The 19,490-nt window shown below is 43.4% G+C and overlaps 1 protein-coding gene and 1 long non-coding RNA gene across 5 annotated transcripts in view; both read left to right on the top strand.

Moving 5' to 3' along the window:
* AGAP1 (ArfGAP with GTPase domain, ankyrin repeat and PH domain 1) overlaps window positions 1–887 on the top strand; it is a 316,238-nt gene extending 315,351 nt beyond the window's left edge. For all 4 annotated transcript variants that reach the window (XM_083706024.1, XM_083706025.1, XM_083706026.1 and 1 more), the window contains one exon: window positions 655–887. In XM_083706024.1, coding sequence (XP_083562150.1) covers window positions 655–801 — 147 coding nt within the window. In that variant the 3' untranslated portion in view covers window positions 802–887. The remainder of the gene's footprint in view (window positions 1–654) is intronic.
* Window positions 888–9,738: 8,851 nt separating this feature from the next.
* LOC310833259 lies at window positions 9,739–12,071 on the top strand. The gene is made up of 2 exons (XR_014558610.1): window positions 9,739–11,225; window positions 11,288–12,071. It is a non-coding gene; the product is annotated as an uncharacterized lncRNA (long non-coding RNA).
* The last annotated feature ends 7,419 nt before the right edge of the window (window positions 12,072–19,490 follow it).

Consider the following 19,490-nt stretch of genomic DNA (forward strand, 5'->3'; position numbering starts at 1 on the left):
ATATATTGCTCAAACACAATTTTAAGATACTATATTAAATTTAATGATGCCAAACACAGGTGGAGGGAAGTCACAGGGAATTAAGAGGGTGAAAATGAAAATGAAAAACAATATTTTAATATATGTATATAGAAGGTAATGTTAAAATGCCAACGTTGGTTTATTTTATTTTATTTTTTGTTTATATCACTGTTGTGTTGTATTATTGCAAGAATCAAATAATTTTAGAAGAGGAAACTGCACGTTTCTGAATCCATCTACAAGCCTTGGGGATTGTATATATGTATTAATTTTGTACATTCTGCAGTTATTATGCATAATTTACAATATGTACATTCCCTTAACATGTACATATTCCAACCTGGTACAAAAGTCTTGTGAATGTAAAGTGTATATCCCTTAAAATGTGTATATAGTTTAAAAGAGCTTGCTTAATTTAAAAATGCTCTTTCTTGAAAGTTGACGAGCGCATCTAGGGGCAGCGTGCGTGACGCTCACTTCTCCATGAGTGAGGAACGAGTGCTGCTGACTTTGGCTATGGTAGCTGGATACACAACAGAAAGCTGTTCAGATTTAAAACTAGGTAATGAGAATTATTTATTTCAGGCGTTTCTGCCGGCTACTGCTCCTAAATGCTGCGTGTTCTTTCCACAGTACGGTGCTGACGTTGTGGCCCGCGATGCCCATGGAAACGGTGCTTTGGCCTATGCCAGGCAAGCCACCAGCCAAGAGTGCATTGAGATTCTCCTGCAGTACGGCTGCCCAGATGAGCGCTTTGTCCTAAGTGTTCACCCATTATAAATGGGGATTGCCATAATAGGAACAGCAGCAGTGCAAAACCGATTAGAGCAGATGAGGATGGTTCAGGGGCACAAACCAGGACATACCGTGTGTTCCGGAGCATTAGGCAACTGGGCGTATAAGATGACCCCCCAACTTTTGCTGTTAAATTATAGAGTTTGGTCGCCTGCCAAGCACCGCCAGGGGCTTTTCCCTCTAGGAAAAGGCTGCGAGCGGTCGCCTCGGCCTCCACCACCCTCACCTGTGGGGATGCTCAGCTCTCTGGAGCCCTGGCCGAAGCCGCGCACCACCTCGCCACGGCAGGCTCTCCATGGCGCCCATGAGCTGAATGAAGTCCCGCATGGCCACGGCGGAGGCCGGATCCAGCTCCCATGAGGGCAGCAGCAGGCAGGCGGGTTAGCTCCACGCTCGGAAGGACTTTCCACGGTGAGGCAGCCAACGAACACACACTGTGCCAGTATGGAAGAGGCAGGGCCTCGCGCTGCGTCAGAGGCTGCGTCCCCTTAGTGTTCTTCCGTGATAAATTGGGATAAAGTGGGGCGCCAGCGAGCCGAGTGAAGCCCCACTTTGCCCGCAAGCCGAGCGAAGCCCCACTTTATCCCAATTTATCACGGAAGAACACTAAGGGGACGCAGCCTCTGACGCAGCGCGAGGCCCTGCCTGTTCCGTACTGGTACAGTGTGTGTTCGTTGGCCAGCTCACCACGGAAAGTCCTTCCGAGCGCGGCCTCTGACATGGCCGCGCGGGGCTTCGCTCATCTCACGGGCGCCATGAAGAGCCTGCGTGGCGAGGTGGTGTAGGTGGAGGCTGTGGCAGCCGCTCATGGCCTTTTCCCAGAGGGAGGGAGGGAGCCGGGCTGGGCCTCCCTCCCTCCAGGTGGCGGGTTTTGGTTTCGTTCCGCCCACCAAACGCCTTGCCTTGGGCTGCTGCTGCTGCGACAGCAGAGGCAGTGCAGGGGTGCACGCTCTGCCCCTGGCGGCGCTTGGTAGGCGACCAAACTCTATAATTTAACAGCAAAAGTTGGGGGGTCGTCTTATACGCCCAGTCGCCTAATGCACTGGAACATACAGTATGTCCTGGTTTGTACCCCTTGTCAGTAACTGCCTGAACCATCCTCATCTGCTCTAATGCAGGTTTATGGTGTTAAAGGGGAGCCAGGGGGTTGCTGTGGGTCTCCTAATAACTAAATATATCGTAGTAATCTTGTACTCATAACATAATAGTAATTTCAGAAAACAAGAGCCAGTATTTTCAGATGATGGTGGGCATCCTTGCACTGCTGTTGTTCCTATTATGCCTACTCCCAATTTATCACGGAAGAACACTAAGAGGACGCAGCCTCCTGTGACGCAGCGTGAGGCCCTGCCTCCTCCGTACTGGCACAGCGCGTGTTCGTTGGCCGTCTCACTGCGGAAAGTCCTTCCAAGCGCGGCGCTCGCCCGCCTGCTGCTGCTGCTGATGTCATCGTGGGAGCTGGATCCGGCCTCCGCCGTGGCCGTGTGGAGCTTCGCTTGGCTCGTGAGCTCCATGAAGAGCCTGTCATGGCGAGGTGGTGCGCGGCTTCGGCCGGGGCTCCAAGGAGCTGGGCATCCTCACAGGTGAGGGCAGTGAGGCTGTGGCGGCCGCTCATGGCCTTTTCCCAGGGGGAGGGAGGGAGCCGGACCGGGCCTCCCTCCAGGTGGCGGGTTTCGGTTTCGTTCCGCCCACCAAACGCCTTGCCTTCGGCGGCGGCTGCTGCTACAGCAGAGGCAGCGCAGGGGTGCATGCTCTGCCCCTGGCGGCACTTGGCGGGCGGCCAAACTCTATAATTTAACAGCAAAAGTTGGGGTGTCGTCTTATACACCCAGTCGCCTGATGCGCCGGAACATACGGTATGTCCTGGTTTGTGCCCCTTGCCAGTAACTGCCTGAACCATCCTCATCTACTCTAATCCAGGTTTATGGTGCTGAAGGGGAGCCAGGGCGTTGCCGTCTCCTAATAACTAAATATATCGTAATAATCTTGTACTCATAACATATTAGTAATGTCAGAAAACAAGAGCCAGTATTTTCAGATGATGGTGGGCATCCTTTTCTTTCTCCCAATGTTAACCAGATGAGAAAAAGTAAAGCATGTAATTTAACTACCAACACAAAAACTTCAGATATGAATTGAGTGCTCTAAATAACTACTTCACCCTAATATGTATCAACCACACCCAAACAAAAGTTATTTTCACACCTGAAGAAACTAGAATACATGAAAGAAGAGTAGGGGGAAGTTTAAGAGAACAATTACCTCAACCATCATTTTCAATTTTTAAACTCCCTGCTCAGTGTGCTCCTCAGCAACACTGAGCAAATTCCACTTGTATACAAATGCTATACAAGTGGAATTAAAACCTGAAATTCAAATTTATTTATTCAAAACACCTGACTGCAGAAGAGCAGCTTGTCATTCCTAGAGTCAAATGCCACTGTCTGGCTGAAAGTCACAATGCTAAAACCAGAACTTCACTTGATACTGAAAGAACAACTCCTGCCTCATAAGCTCACTGTTCCTCTTGCATTTCATTCCCTGCCACCTTCTTGGGTAAAAGTGCCATGCATTGAATCAAAATATATTAAATCACAGGGACAACAGATCTGGCTATGCCATATTTGCATGTGGCATAAGTGAAGTGTGACATGTTTGTTATGAGTACAGGATTATAATGATATATTTAGTTATTTTTAAAGAGGAAAACCATGCACTCACCCTTTTCAAGGATTCTCCATGCTGCTCAAAGCATCTAGTTTTATTTAGGCCAAACCAGATACAGTGGGAAAGATGTGGTGTGTCTCCCAATGCTTTCTATTTTCACTTTAATGTAACTATGGTATGGGGTGTGTCCCCAGATTTAGAGAAGCGACAGGAAAAGGGTGTTTTAACTCTTTCCCCACTGATCATTTGCCTGCTAAATACTTTTAGCTGCTTAGATACTTTGCTCACGTATCTTTTTCCCCCTCAGAGAGAAAAGCAGATGGGGAGAGATATTATGATTGGGAAAATGGCCTATGGGAAAATAGTTAAGTACTGCCCTCCCCACAGTAGCTCTATCATATTCTGAGCCCCCTGCAGCAGCATTACAGTAAAAACAAAACCCATTAGGAGACATTCTTTATGTCACATCTAGCTCACCCTGTACAATCCTGCTCCTGTCAGGACTGGCTTGTATTAACCAGACACTCGTATATATAGTACTATCTACATCTCTTTCGTTATCCACACAGCACCCATTTTTCTGTGGAACTATTTACATTAGACAATTTATACTTGTGAAGACCCACTTCATGTACTTTGTGCATATAAAATAGGCACATAGATGTACATTATTGTATACATGAACATCTATCTATGGAAACCTGATTTATGCTGTAAAATTACATAGAGGTATTTGCAGTATATAAAGCCATATTTGATGAATTGTGCAAAAACAACAAAGTCTTGTGGTGCCTTAAAGGTGCCACCAATTATATTCAAACTTTGTTCTGACTTTTCTGAGCCATTTTCTCCAGCGTGATGAATGCCCAACATTTATCCTTTGCATTTGTGAAAGACCACAAGGAGTGTGCGTGTGCAAGAGGTGACACACGATACCTGCAGGTGCACACAATGAAATGAAGTGTTTAATTCATTAACGGAGTAATGCTCTGCAAGTCAGGTTGGTTTTCCTGCAACAGCATTGCTTAAATCCAGTCACTGCTCCCCCCTCCCCCTCCCCCTCCCCGGTGAAATGTTGTAGACATGTAGACATTGCTTTCACAGCTGAAGCCCATGAGTCTGTAAAATAGCCCTTCTTTTCTCCTCAGTTCTCAGTTTCTCCAGAGAGGGTGGGAATTGCCTGGCTACTGTAAAAAGACAAGAAGGAGAAAAGAGGACTGCAGAAACCATTTGTTTTAATAAAAAGAACTCAAAGGATGAAACTGTAGATGGGAGGGGAAGACAAAGAGAGGTCATGGATTCACGAATGATAGCACATGACATGGGACCATTGACTGGGTGTCTCGAGGCAAAGCTCTCAAGGCAAGTACTGCATGAGAGTTACTGGAGGGAAACAACAGGTGAAATGTTGTAGACATTGCTTAATGCCACCAGCATTGATTTCTGGAAGACTTATACTCTGAAAGTAGTGTGGAGATACCCCTGTCTTCCATGGAGAAGTAGTTGTGGGGATCACACGGGGTCCCCGGACGTTTCACCGTCTATTGTTCCCTGCGCCACCACTTTATTTCTTGCTGCCACCCCCCAGGCCCTACCTGGTAAATACTGAGTCCAGTCAGGGTTAAATTGGAACATAAACTTCTGTTTATTTATTGCAGTTTAACAAGCGTGTGGTTTCATAAACGGTCTCGGTCAATTACAATCATGAGGTACCTATCCAGACCTATAACTTCTGCTACCTGCTGTCACTCCCTAAACCACCTCTCAGATATTTACTTGTCTTCCTAGCTCCTAACTGTTCCTGACTCAGCTTATTTCGCTACACTAACTCCACCTACCCACAGACTCTATCCCAATTCACTCCCACTCCAGCCAACCTCCTAACGAACTCTCCTCTTCACCCCTCCTAGAGCTGGTTTTATAGTCCCTCTGCCTCCACCCCCCTAGGTTCTGATTGGGTAACATGTTTAACTATTTCACCTCCAGCACTCTCATAAGTTAATGTCACAGTAGTCCAGGTGGAGCAGTGAAATACAGTGGTGCCTCGCAAGATGAAATTAATTCGTTCCGCAATTTTTTTCTTCTAGCGAATTTTTCGTCTTGCGAAGCACGAAATCCCATAGGAATGCATTGAAAATCAATTAATGCGTTCCTATGGTCAAAAAAAGCCCAAACAAAGCCAAATTTGGTACAACAAGAGTTTATTAAGTGCTCTTTAAAGTCACACATACTGTAAAGAGCATTTCAAAATTCAAACCCATAATTTTTTTTAAAAAACAGCAGTGTGTCCCAATGGTCACAGAAAATCATAAAAATGCAGGGGAAAAAACACAAGCTTCCATATTCTTGCAAACCCCTCCCCAACTGTTCCCCCAGCCACCCAGCACACAGAAATTCAAATCCAGAATTTTTTTTAAAAAAACAGCAAACCCCTCCCCAACACCAAGTCCTTGAATTCCAAACACCCCAACCCAAAATCCAAAACCCCCCAAAATTTTTTTAAAAGCTTAACTTACCAAATGGCTGCAAAAGAAGTTTTGGAAAAGCTTCAAAAATCACCGAAGTCTTTAAAAACCTCAAAAAAGGCTACTATGTACACTGCGTTCTATGAGTTGCTCCTCAAAGTCAAGTCGCAACTGTATTAATGGTGTTAAGAAAAAGGAAACAAACTTGCAAGACGTTTTCATCTTGCGAAGCAAGCCCATAGGGAAATTCGTCTTGCGAAGCAGCTCAAAAAACGGAAAACCCTTTCGTCTAGCGAGTTTTCCGTCTTGTGAGGCATTCGTCTTGCGGGGCACCACTGTACCCCCCAGAAAGGACAGGTGGCTGTAGGTAGAACCCAGAGGAATTAGCAGATGAGGGAGCTCCATTAATGTGAACATGTTTAACATTCATACAATTCACCTCTACCAAACTGAACTTTTTGATTTCATTCCCTTTTCTGAAGAGCTTGGCAGCATAAATCAAAATCAAGCACAAAGTTTGTCAGGTCTGAAGCTCCTGTGATGGTATGTGTCAAATCAGTTATCAGCTATTTAGATTGTGTATTGTGTCTTTTGGTTATGTGTATGTAAAAGGTTCTATTCGAATTTTTTAATGTTCATAAGTATGCATTGATATATTTTTTTTGTAAGGCAAAAATACTTCTGTTAATTTATAACCTATAATTGATGTGAAATAATGTGCAGATATTTAGGATCTAAGGGATCGCAGATTGTAGTAACAGATCTTGAAAACACTCCAGACAAAGAAATATTTTTTCCTTTGATGGAAAGCATATCTGTCTAAGATGCTGGCACATGTTAACAGAAAAGGTGTTGGGAAATGCGGTTTGGAAAGGCAGATCATTGTCTTCCAGAAGCACAAACGTATTTCACTGTATGCTTCCTGAAAATGTTGTGGAGGGTGCTTGGGAGCCAGAGTGCTTGGGAGTACAAATCATTATCAAGATTAACCATTTGTTAATAGTTTAAAAATTAATTACTTCACACAATTGTTTGTGCCAAAATATATTTATAGTACAAACCTTATAATCACTGTACAAATCATCATAAAGTAGTATAAACCAAAACAATCTTGGACTACTGAAGCAAAAGGGCACATGACCTCATTCCCACACCCTTTCTGTTGAAAGAAAGAAAAATGGCAGAGGTTTGATGATGAAATTTGGCAAATGTAATTGTAATTGTTTTCTTCACAAAAAGCAAAACAAAAACAAATGATCACATTTTTGGTCCTTTACGTGAGCACTCTCAAAGAGTTACAGCTAAAATGAATAAACATGGATTTACAAAACAGTAGTTATAAATCCCATGAGCAAAATCTGTGCTTGACATCTATTATGTCCACATATAATTTTCCTAATCACTTTTAATAGTTACAGATAGGTAGCCGTGTTGGTCTGCCATAGTCAAAACAAAAAAAAATTCCTTCCAGTAGCACCTTAAAGACCAACTAAGTCAGTTCTTGGTATGAGCTTTCGTGTGCATGCACACTTCTTCAGACTTTTAATAGGTTAAAGCAAACTTGCCCCCCAAATGGAGGTCAATGTGGGCCACATCATGCTGTTCAGTATCGGTTTTAAGGGATTTAAGGGAATATTAATTTTAGATAATATAAGGAATCCAGTCTTTTAAAGTCCTTCCCCCATTTTATGATAAGTTTATTCTTCCATGACGCAATCTTCAATGGAAATCTATGCCTTTAGTTAAAGAGATGAAGAAGCAGAAGAGACAACTTAAACAGAATTTTAATTCTCCAGCAATGCCATTACTTGTATGATGATGATGATTTCAGTTTATACACTGCCCTATACCCGGAGGTCTCAGGGCAGTTCACAAACAAGAGCCGCCACAAACAAGAACATACAAAATCAAACCAAAAGCAGTAACCCAAGCCCCCCCCCCAAGACACAATACACAATCTAAATAATTTAGGGTGAAACTCAACACATTTATATTGGTGAAAGTGACACAATGTATTTCTCACAATGGAAAAAAATTAGCCTTTTGTGTAGTTATTCTCCTAAATGAGCTTGAAATATTTTTTCCTTAGCGGTATTCATTAATCCTTTTTGCATTTCATAGCTATTCTTATTTATTTTTTCCATTTTGTTTTTACACCAAGGAGGCTACAGTCAAATAATACTCAGCAACTGATTTCCTCTCTTTGGACTGAAAAATTAAACAGATACTAAATTATGACAGTGAATTTAGAAAGGAGGGCTCCAAGGGCTTGAAAGAACATGTCTGAGATAATATGATGCTTCTAAGAATATTGCAATCACATCCAAGCAATCACCGAAGCGTGCCATGTAACTACCTCCTCAGCTAATATGCTTTTTTCTCCGTGATGACTAATCATGTTCTATTAAACAGCAGTAATGCTGGAAGAACTCAACTATACAAGTGTAATGAAGCCAGTATTCTCCCTGGACAGATTAGCTACAACTGATTTGACACATACCATCATAGGAGCTTCAGACCTGACAAACTCTGTGCTTGCTTATGATTTATGCCGTCAAGCTCTTCAGAAAAGGGAATGAAATCCAAATGTTCAGTTTGGTAGAGGTGAATTGTACTGATGTGCTTAACTGTCAGTTAAGGAAAGTTGCAATTTCTTCTCATCTTCCCCCTCTTGTATATTACTGCATGTTCCTTCTGAATTTGAAAATATGTGGTTAATATATATATATAGTATTTGTATATCTGTGAGTTCAGTGCATCTTGTTCAGCTTATCCCCTGCGAGCAGAGGATCCCGGCATTGGTTCAAAATGTGACTATTCTCTATAGCAAACATACTTGCCGTCCTGTGCAAATGCTAGCAAAAGAGAAATCACTGGAATTCACATTGGCCTGAGATCACCTACCGCTGTTTGGCTTACACCAAAGCTCAAAAAATCCTTTTTACGCCTTACAGTTTTTATACTATTATGAACAAACTGCACATGTAAATGTACGGAGTGTTAACATCTTAATGTGTATACTCCTAGGGAAAGGGAAAAGAAGAAGTGGTTATGGATAGCATTAAAATACATATGCTAGTAAAAATATTAGATCAAAGGTTCCCTAGACCATGAAATTGATGCAAAAATATAAATATAAGCTTCCCTTTCTTTCCAAAAGGAGGCTAAGATGGGGATGGAGACTTGAGGGTTCCTAACAGAGATGCTTAGGAGATATGCATTCAGAGAACTTCAAATTGCTACACAATCTCTTAAAGAGCTTCCTTCCAGTAGCACCTTAAAGTGAGTTGGTCTTTAAGGTGCTACTGGAAGGAATTTTTTTTGTTTTGACTATGGCAGACCAACACGGCTACCTATCTGTATCTTAAAGAGCTGACACTGCCAGTAGGAAACTGTGTTAGTCCAAACACAATTATGCCTATGCTTTAGCTACATGAAAGGTTAACACTCTGGGCTTGTAGAATCTGTCACATTTTCTATGATACACATGCACTTCTTAAAGGTATCACTTCAAATATTCTCCCTTAAAACAAACAAACAAGTATAATTTCACAATGAAAATACATATGCATGGTGGAATGCAGTGAGCTGCTATGCTGATCTTTCACTTAAACAGGTCTTTAAAAATAGTTTAATGGGGGGGGGATAAATGAAAGTGCATTGCTGTTAAAGTGGGTAGCATTAAAAAATATATTGTCTGGGATCTGATTTTCAAAATGTGTTAAAAAACTACCATTGGGATGGGGCATCCAATTGTTCATGAGAACTACTGACACTCAGGACAATGACACACCAGCCCCTTCATTGTGGTAATGCCCAAGAGTACCCCAAATGAGGTCAACAGAAAGTACTTAGTTTTTGTACCACTAAATTGTATTTTGTCAAGCCTTATTTTACTAAACTGTCAGGAAGAAAGCTTAGGAAATTGTCCCTTGCCCAACAAAGGAGGGTGTCACAGCACCTCCCCTAAAAGACCAGAGAGTCTGCAACCCCAGGTTCTGATGAACATGGCAGTGATGAAGGGAAGGCATCAGCTGATTGCTAGTGTCAAATAAGTAGTATTATGGAAGCCACATTAAAACTAGTATCTGGCTGAACATCTTCAAAGCCACAAATGTGGACTCATGGTGCGAAATTCCCGTGGCTATTTTATTTCATTTAAATACTCACAGAGCTGAATACATGAAAACAGAAAACCAATGGAATAAGGCGGCCAATTCAAGCATTGTTGCACAAAGACTGTAGTTTGTGCCTGTGAGGCTACTCTTGGCTCAAGTTACCAGACAACATTACAAAGGTGTTTCTTCTGGTCTTCTCAGCACAAATTCAGTTCTGTGCTTTATTTTCTCCAGTTATTTTCCCCTTCAATGGAAAATGCAGTCACAAAGAAATAAAATACCACAGGAGTGTTAAATGCAGATAAATGTATATTTTGTTGTTGCATGTAAAGGATTTTTCACTGGCACTCAGGCAGTTTCAACATTCATTCCTTCTCTACAAGATACCCTTTTTCCTACTCGTGCCTCACAATTCAAAACCACAGAACCCACAATGGGGACAAAAGCTAAAAACAATTCAGTGCTACCAAAACATTGAACCTGTAATTGTTATCTAATATCCTTCCCAGAAGTCAGCCATTCCACAAGATCCATTCTGGAGGACAAGAAGCTATGTTCGGACCCTGATTCTTGCATACTTTGCTTCTGGCTCCCAAGCACCCTCCACAACATTTTCAGGAAGCATACAGTGAAAGACGTTTGTGAGTCGAGGACCCTAACCCGCTAAGTGGAGAAATAATGGACACAGACCCAAGTATTTTAGGTTAATGGGCTGAAAAAGGCCACAACTTTTATTGGTTACAGCATGTGAGCGGTATTGGCTCAGGCATTGATCAAACAACCTATATCCAACCCCACCCGTGCAGCGGAGGGTCGTTTTAAGGTTAACAACCAGTGGGAGGAGCTTGTTGATGCAAATACAACTGGAAGCTTCCCCTGATGTCACTGGGGGTTGTGCCATGGCCCTAGCCACCAGCAGGGCATCGGACAGCATCCAGGACCACCGGATTCCTATAATGGAATACCCAGAATGGGGCGGGGTAGGTGATGGCCACACCCTGCCCCCCAACACATATTCCAATGGCTAACCGCCAAAACCGGAAAAGTTGTGACGAATTGCTACGAGGGAGGTGGAAAACCAAGAGGCTGGTGCCAATCTAGCCAAATGGATAAAAACTCCTACTGGGCAACCAGGGCGACCAACCAAGGTCCATAGGAGGTCAAGAGCACAAACCTAGCCTAAAGGGCTGGCGGGTGGGTGATCCGATGTCTTCCAGGAAGCAGAATGAGGCTGGGAGGCTGCTGTGGCCGCTTGAATGCAGCTAAACCCCGCCCCCAGGCCAACCCTATTGGCTGGCCCACTGCAGGGCGGGGTGGCAGCCAGGGAGATGATGCAGGGGGGCGAACATGCCCCCCTGCCGACACGGGAACGGTTCCCGCTCACAACACCTCCCATCGGGGAAGAGGAGGGGCTTTGTGCTTCTGGAAGCAGCTGTGAAAGCAATGTCTACAACATTTTACCGGGGGGGGGGGGGAGCAGTGACTGGATTTAAGCAATGCTGTTGCAGGAAAAACAACCTGACTTGCAGAGCATCACTCCGTCTTCACAAGTATAAATTGTCTAATGTAAATAGTTCCACAGAAATATGGGTGCTGCGTGGATAAAGAAAGAGAAGTAGATAGTACTATATATACGAGTGGTTAATACAGGCCAGTCCTGCATAGGAGCAGGATTGTACAGGCTGGGCTAGGTGTGACTTAAAGAATGTCTCCTAATGGGTTTTGTTTTTACTGTAATGCTGCTGCAGGGGGCTCAGAATATGTGCTGTGTCTTAAGAGTTACAGGGACGGGGGAGGGTTGCCAAGCACCTTTTCAGAAATACATGTCCTGGTTTGTGCACCTTGTTGGTAACTGCCTGAACCATCCTTATCTGCTCCAATCCAGGTTTATGGTGCTGAAGGGGAGCCAGGGGGTTGCCGTCTCCTGTTCCAAATCTCCAGCCTCTGTCCTGCCCTCTGGGGATTATTGGGCTACTGTTTTTGGGATGTTCCTCGTCTCCTTAAATATATATATATATCCTTCACTGATACGATGTAGCTGATTTTTCACCTTTGTTGTTTCTAAGCTGTTTTATTATTGTAAGAGAGGTAGAATAAGAAATATTGAATGAACGGGTGATTTTATAAAGCATTCAGATTTCTTGTCAGAGCTTCGTCTTTTGTTATGTTTTCTTCAAATTCACAAAAGGTGTGAACATGCTTTCCTGACATTGACATAATGCTTATTGGCTTCTCTGGAACTTAAAGCACATGTTTACATGCTTTTGAGATTCAAGACTTTGCTCTAGCATCAGACCCACAATATAGCTCTAGGACCTCAGTGTCCAGGCTGAACAATGGGGGTGGGGAGCATGGTTGCAGGATTTTTTCTATAGAAGATACATTGTCCCAAAATTTGTGGTGGTGATTTAGCTCTCATAGTGCATCAAATGTTATTTGATCCCATTTCCCCAAATTACCTACATTTCCTTTTGTAGCATCAGTTATGTAATTCCTACTGGCATGGGAGGAAGGGGAGTGGGTCAATTCACGACTTGAGGCAGCCAATACTTAGCCAATGGCTGGTTTTAGTTTCTTTCTTTTTGTAAATAATGTATAAATGATGACACAGCAGTGTGGAAATTTTAAAAAGTTGGGTTTTTAAAGATTTTTTTATTATTACCTCATTCAGCAAATTTGTTTTACAATGACTCCATGAAACTTTATTTATATTGTTTGTGTGATTATTAAACATATTGATACATTTCACTTTGCTTGTTGTTTCATATGATTTTGTTCGATTAAATATCAATTTGTATTATGTTTCCCTCTCGCTTTCTCCTTCCCTTTTTAGTGTGTCAGCTGTACAGTATTCTGAATTTTAAAAATGTTGTAAAGTAATGCAAAGAGAGAGACTGCTACATTGGATATGTCTCTTTCTAATAAATATAAGAAAATACCCTTGTTTGCCTGTAGTTGTTGTTCTTTCACATCTTTCCACAAAGGCAACTGCTGAGATTTCTCTCGTTACTAAAGGTACAGAACATTTCCCCCCTAAATAAATAAATACTTGTAAAATTCATTGAGTGATAGAGCCCAGTATTGGCTATCGTCAGTGCCTTTCTAAGTGCAGCTTAGATGCTTTTCAACTGGACATCCCAAGGATTGAGCCTGCAACCTTGTTTGTGCAAAGCATGTCACCTGTTTGTGGCCTCTCCTTTCCATTTATGTTGATAGCTGAATTCTACACTTGTACAGCTTCTGTCAAATATATAAGCACTTACTGTAAATGTTGATCCATGCATTTTTTTTCATTAACATATATATTGTAATACCTATTAGTTTGACTCCACAGTCAGTATATGGACAAGATTATCAACAAATTGTAGCTAATATTAAATTGAATGTTACTGCTTTAAAAATTATTGAGATCATATATGTGAAGTCCCTTTTTCATCACTTTAAAATGCACTGCACATTATAGGGCTGTGGTGAATGAGCATGTAATTTGACCAATCTCCTTTTTTAAAAAATAGGGAAGATCAGAAAACGGTCACTAAAAGCCTTGCACATTCACTCTAGGTCAAAAATCATAGAAATTGTAAGGTAAGGCCCATGCCATGTAAGCAGTCAACATTTTCCACATTATCACCTCACACACTTGCTGACAAATTTAAGCTTCATGCACCCAGACTTTCTCCTGCAATTTTAACCTCAAACATCTTCCCCTGCAGGTTTCAGGGAAAGTGAAGTTATAAGCATTTTAATTCCTCTCTTTGACTAGATTGTGAACCTGACAGCAGGGTCTGCATTTTTTAATTATTCTTACACCTAGTTGATATATTTTATACATTGTTGTTCTTACTGTTATTCTCTCTTTCGTATCCTCATACGGAAACCCATTTTCCATCATCCTGATTTGGCTAAGTTAAAGGAAAGGAAGGAATATCCTTTGGAGTTGACCTGATCAAGTGCTCATTTCAGTGCAGTAGAAAGATTTGTAATCTCTGTGTGACAGATCTGGGTGAGAGATACAGGTTGTGCTTCCTCACTCTCCTCTCCCTTTGTTGCAAACTCTCTAAAGGCTGTTTACTGAGGGCTGGTAAAGCAGATTGAGAGATGCCTTTCATTTCAACAGCTCTCTCCTGCCCCAAATCCCACCTCCACATGCCCTTGCAAACATTCTCAGCTGGTGGCACTCACAGATCCCCAGGAAGAAAAGAAAATGTATGCTACAAGGCAGCAGAGTCAAAAGAAAGAAAGAAATGAAGACAAATGGAAGCAGTGCTGCTATTGGAAATGGGAGAGCCCCTTGTTTTTAGGGTGAGATAGCAATTACTTTTAGAGACCCACCTCTTGGCTGTGCTGTGCAGTGCCTCTCTATGTTTTGACCAGACCCACAAAAGAGCAAATCAGGGCAGGGCACTGAAGGGGAGCTCTTGGCAAGTCTCTTCCCTAGTTGAGTGGCCAAAGGTCTGGTCTTTCCTGGAATCTACTAGTATTGACTCCCATTCAGAGCCCTTCACTTATGCCCATCTGGTTTCACCATTCACCTTTTGTCATTTTTCATCTGACACCTATTAAAGGGAGGAGGGGCTCTGTGCAAAGGGATCAGAATACACTGCATAGCCTGATCCTTAATGCTTGGAGGAGGAGCATAAAATCTTGCTCATTAGTTTAAAGAAAAATAATTTGTTTCACTCACTGATCAATTTGCTGCACAGATTATGAATACAGTGGTACCTCGGGTTACAAACGCTTCAGGTTACATACGCTTCAGGTTACAGACTCTGCTAATCCAGAAATAATACCTCGGGTTAAGAACTTTGCTTCAGGATGAGAACAGAAATCGGGCGGTGGCGGCAGCAGCAGGAGGCCCCATTAGCTAAAGTGGTGCTTCAGGTTAAGAACAGTTTCAGGTTAAGAATGGACCTCCGGAACGAATTAAGTACGTAACCAGAGGTACCACTATAGCTTCATTGACCGTCTTTCTGCTGTTGTCTGCAATGTGGCACCTGAAGATTACTGTCTTCCCAACTGTTATAGTGGATGGGTAACCTGTGGCCCACCAAACCAAATGTTGTTGAACTTCATCACCCACATCACCTTCCAGCATGACCAATGGTCAGGGATTATTGGAGTTCTAGTACTGCAACATCTGGTTAATATTACTGAATTAAATTATGTTTTTAAACAAACAACCCTCTCCTCAAATTTCCACATCATTGTATTTTCAAGGCTAGGGGGTTTTTTTTGGTGGGAGGAGGGAGTAATACTGGACTAATGAAGTTAGACTCGGGGATCCAGAAAATGTTTTTTTTTTCCTTTGGATATGATACTCAATAATCTAATAACAGAGATCTAGCTGGTGAAATGAAAATTAGCTAGTGAAGTAAAATGTGAGAAAATAAGCTAGTAGTTTTTTAAAAATATATATTTTTATTAAGTATTTCTTAATTTACAAAAATACATGCATTGTCTATTTTTTCCAAGTTACATTTTTTACAGTTTAATTTGTTGTGAGACATTAGTGTTGTATACAATGTTAGGAAGAAAAAGGGGAAAGAGGGGAGGGGGTGGTGAGTGTGGTGGGGTAGGGTGGCAATGCTTCAATTCTTCTACTTAGTGTGTGTATAAGCTAGTAGTTTTGAAGTGTGCAACGCACCCCTAAAGTTTAAGCCCCCGTGCTGAATGCATCTATCTGTGATGTGCAGCATGTGAAAGTCCTGTCACCATTGATCCATCCCTCACTGCCAGCATATAGAATCACAGAATTGTAGAGTCAGAAGGGACCCAAAGGAGACTGAAATGAAATGGTATCTGGGGTGAGCAGTAGCAGCAGTGCAGTCATTGCATTCTTGTAGCCCAAAATAAAAGGTAGGATGACCCAGGAAATCACACTGGAGGTGAAGTTCTCCCCAGGAGGGATTCACAGTTCATGGTGTTGCCATTTAAACATTGTGTTTTATAGGCCAAATATGCAGTCTAACCACTGTTTTAAAAAAAAGAAAAGGCATGGCAGAGGAACAAGCAGACTGGTTCCCAGGATGTCATGGCAAAGTTTGCAAGGGTGGACCACAGACCTGGACCCTCTGGTGAAGGTAGAGAATGAAGTGAAAGCAGAGCTCTTGACTCAGCCACCCTCACGCCTTTTGACAACCAGCAAACATGCACCAAATGGTGCTAAGAACATTACCTGCTGATGACTCACAGCATGGTTTTGCTAAAGAAGTCCCACCTCCTTGTATCCCTGAGAGAGAAACTTTGGAGGCCCTTGAGCAAGTGACCAGTTGGCCAAAGTTCAATCCAGTAAAGTTTAAATTTAGAGATACTGATAAGAATGTGACCATTAGAGCAGTCTTTTTTAAGTTGGTGCAGCCAAGATTGGTTCCTAGATCCAGAGCAATTATTTGATGTACTGTGGTGTCCTCCAAATGTATGGGACTCCTCACATCAGCTCCAGCCAGCATGCCCAATGGGTGGGGGTTGTTGCAAGTTGTAGTCTCTGGAGGGAACCACTTTGGCCACCCCTGGTTGAGGGCATTGGATAGGATTGATACAGTACTTTTACACAGGATGATAATGCGTTATAGAATATGATTGTGAATCTGTTTAAATGTCTGTAAGCCGACAGTTTGACCATACAAGAAATACGGTCCTGATCTGGAGGCTAGATAGTGATTAAAAAAGAACTTGAGATAATTTGTATCAGGATTATAACTTTGGGTTTGAAACAAAACTGAAATGAAACAAAATTATTCACATTTTAGTTATTCTCTTTACTAGGGGCATAAGAAGAGGATTTCACAGCAGAAATTCCTTGGACAGATTGTTAAGTATGAATGAACCAAACCATGGGTAGCCCATCTCATTTTGCCACCTGAGGCGAAACAGTAAGGTACTGCTGTCCCCCACTGAAATCTCACTGACCAAGGTTGTGCAGCTGCGGCGGAAGAAGGGGTGGTGGCTTCCGGGCTCTAGCCATATCTTGCTGGAACCTGGAAGCCAATGCTTCCGCCACTTCTCCTGGCTTCTGTGGCAGAAGGAATGGGGGGGGTGAACGTGAGGAGAAGCGGCAGCAGCAAGATCTCACACAGAACCCTTTGAGATTTCACAAGATTTTGCAAGGCTCTCGTGATATCTCCCTGGAACCTACCCCCTAACAAAAATCCTGGCTACACCTATGAAAATCAGTACTCTGATCTCTGCCAGAAATGTATTTTTATCCAACACACACACACAGACCTCCCTCCCCTTCCATGTTATCCTGATGACAATCCAGTGTGGGAGTTACACTGACACACTATTTCCAGTTTCAGTGAATGTACGTTCCTCCTTTCATGAATATGTGGTGTTCCTCCAACACCTCCCTCTTCTGTTCCTTCCTTCCACTGCTCACTACTTTCTCTTTCTGGTTGTTTCCTAGCATTCCCTTGAGAATCATAGCAGTTAATTCTAAATGCTGAAATGATTGGGGTTTTTTTATATTTTAACTAATCATTCCTGATCATATGATATTCTAGTGGCAACATTGTTAGGAAAGAGGATGGTCCGTTCACACTGAGGGGGTGCAATGCATAAAAGAACATGGAAATCCAGCTGTCAGCCATGGTCTACTTGTTGATTGACCAGAAGCGAGCATCTGTTGTGGCCTTTTAGGCCAAGTCTGGGTTTCTTAGTCTTGCAGTCAAGTTTTTCTCACACCCTCTTAATAAAACACTTTAAACTTATTCCTCAATGCACAGTTTCTTAAATGGGTATGGATATTTTCTTAGATGTGCCCATTGGGATTATTAACACAGTCACCTGGGTGAAGGTTTAAAAAGGATATGAACCTGGCCTGGAGCTTCCAGTGCCGCTGCTTCAACAAAGCATGTTGACAATGGTCAGCTCCAGACAGAAACTTCACAACAGCATTTTGCACCAACTGCAGTTTGCAGGCCAACCTCAAAGGCAGCCCCACTGTGAAACTTGCAATGATCAAGTCTTGCAATTACCACTGTGGACAGATCTCCAGCGGCATACAAGGTGTCAGGGACTGGCTGGATGAGGAAGAGTGGTGGGAGCCCCCCACCCAAGAGCCCCCCAGGGAGGGCACAGAAGATGATAATTTAGATCCTGGATCCTGGTGATGGGACACTGAGGAGCAGTCTGGGGAAGGGATGAGCTGGGAGGTGCTATGGCATTTGAGCGATCAGGAGAAGGAGGCCCTTTCAGGACAGGGTTAGAGGCTGAGAGTCACAGTGTGAGCACAGACTCAGACAGAGAGGAGTCAGAGGTTGCCCTTGCTCCCCAGCAGTAGGGCAGTTCCGGCCTTTCTGCCTCTCCTCCCCCTCTGACACCCCAATCAAGGAGAATCCTGCAGGTTGCTAAGCAGAGGGCCAGACAGGGCCAGAGGAGGAGTCCTTGACACAGTCTTTGTCTACTCGGGAGGGATCCAGAGTGAGAGGCTAGAGGGGGAAGGGTGAGGCCAGTAGTCAGTGTCAGCAACGTCTCAGCTGGAGCCAGAAAACACTGCTGCGTTGTTGTTTTTCTGCTAATAAAAAGCTAAATGCATTCTAGGCCTTCCATACGTTCCTGCCCTGTGGACGACCTGGGTTCACTTGACAGCTCCTTGACACCAAAGCTCGTAGATGCTGGTCCTAACCAATGAAGTCACTTGAGTCTCTTCAGTGATAAAGATAAATAAGCTCCTACCCCGCTATAACCCTGCTACTTCAAGGGGAGTGCAACCCTGTCCAGGTGGAACAGGCCAATGGTCAGTTTCCTCGACCTGCAAACCCCCACCCACTGAACTTTTGACTTACCAAGCTTCAGTCTCAGCTTACCAGCCCCCATCTAGCCCAACACTGCATCCAGGCAGGACTGCATCCAATCCAATCCAGGCTCAGGACTTCCACTGATTCAGAAAAAAATATTGGGTGAGTGATCAGCACACTGAAGAAGTCATACTGAAAATTGCCTAATAACTGCCTCCCAGTGGCTTCATATAGATGCTAAATAGCACTGGGTACAAAATAGTGCCATTGGGCAACCCATGTCATAACTGCCTGGGGTCCAATAGTGCTACTGTCTGGAACTGGCCCTGCAGTTAGGAGCAGAACCACTGAAGAACAGTGCCGCCAACCCCCCAGTCGATCTAGGAAGACACCATAGACTGGGGGCAGGCCCGCCCTGTTTTGCCGCCTGAGGAGGGTGCTGCCCCTGCCATTGCCACCCTGGCTCCAAAACATCTCTTACTGGGGTAGCACAGCCTCTGCCATATGACCCCACTGACAGCAAGAGTGGGCAGGGTTCCCACAGGGGGCTCAGCCCCATGGGATTCCGCCACCTGAGGTGGCTACTTCAGTCTGCCTCATGGCCAGGCCGGCACCACCAGAGTTGCATAACAGGGATGTAGACCTGCTGTTCCTCTCCCAATAAAGTTCATCCAGCACAGCAACGA

Source organism: Podarcis gaigeae (genome assembly GCF_964106915.1).
Source record: "Podarcis gaigeae genome assembly, chromosome: 1".
In the NCBI taxonomy this organism is placed as follows: domain Eukaryota; kingdom Metazoa; phylum Chordata; class Lepidosauria; order Squamata; family Lacertidae; genus Podarcis; species Podarcis gaigeae.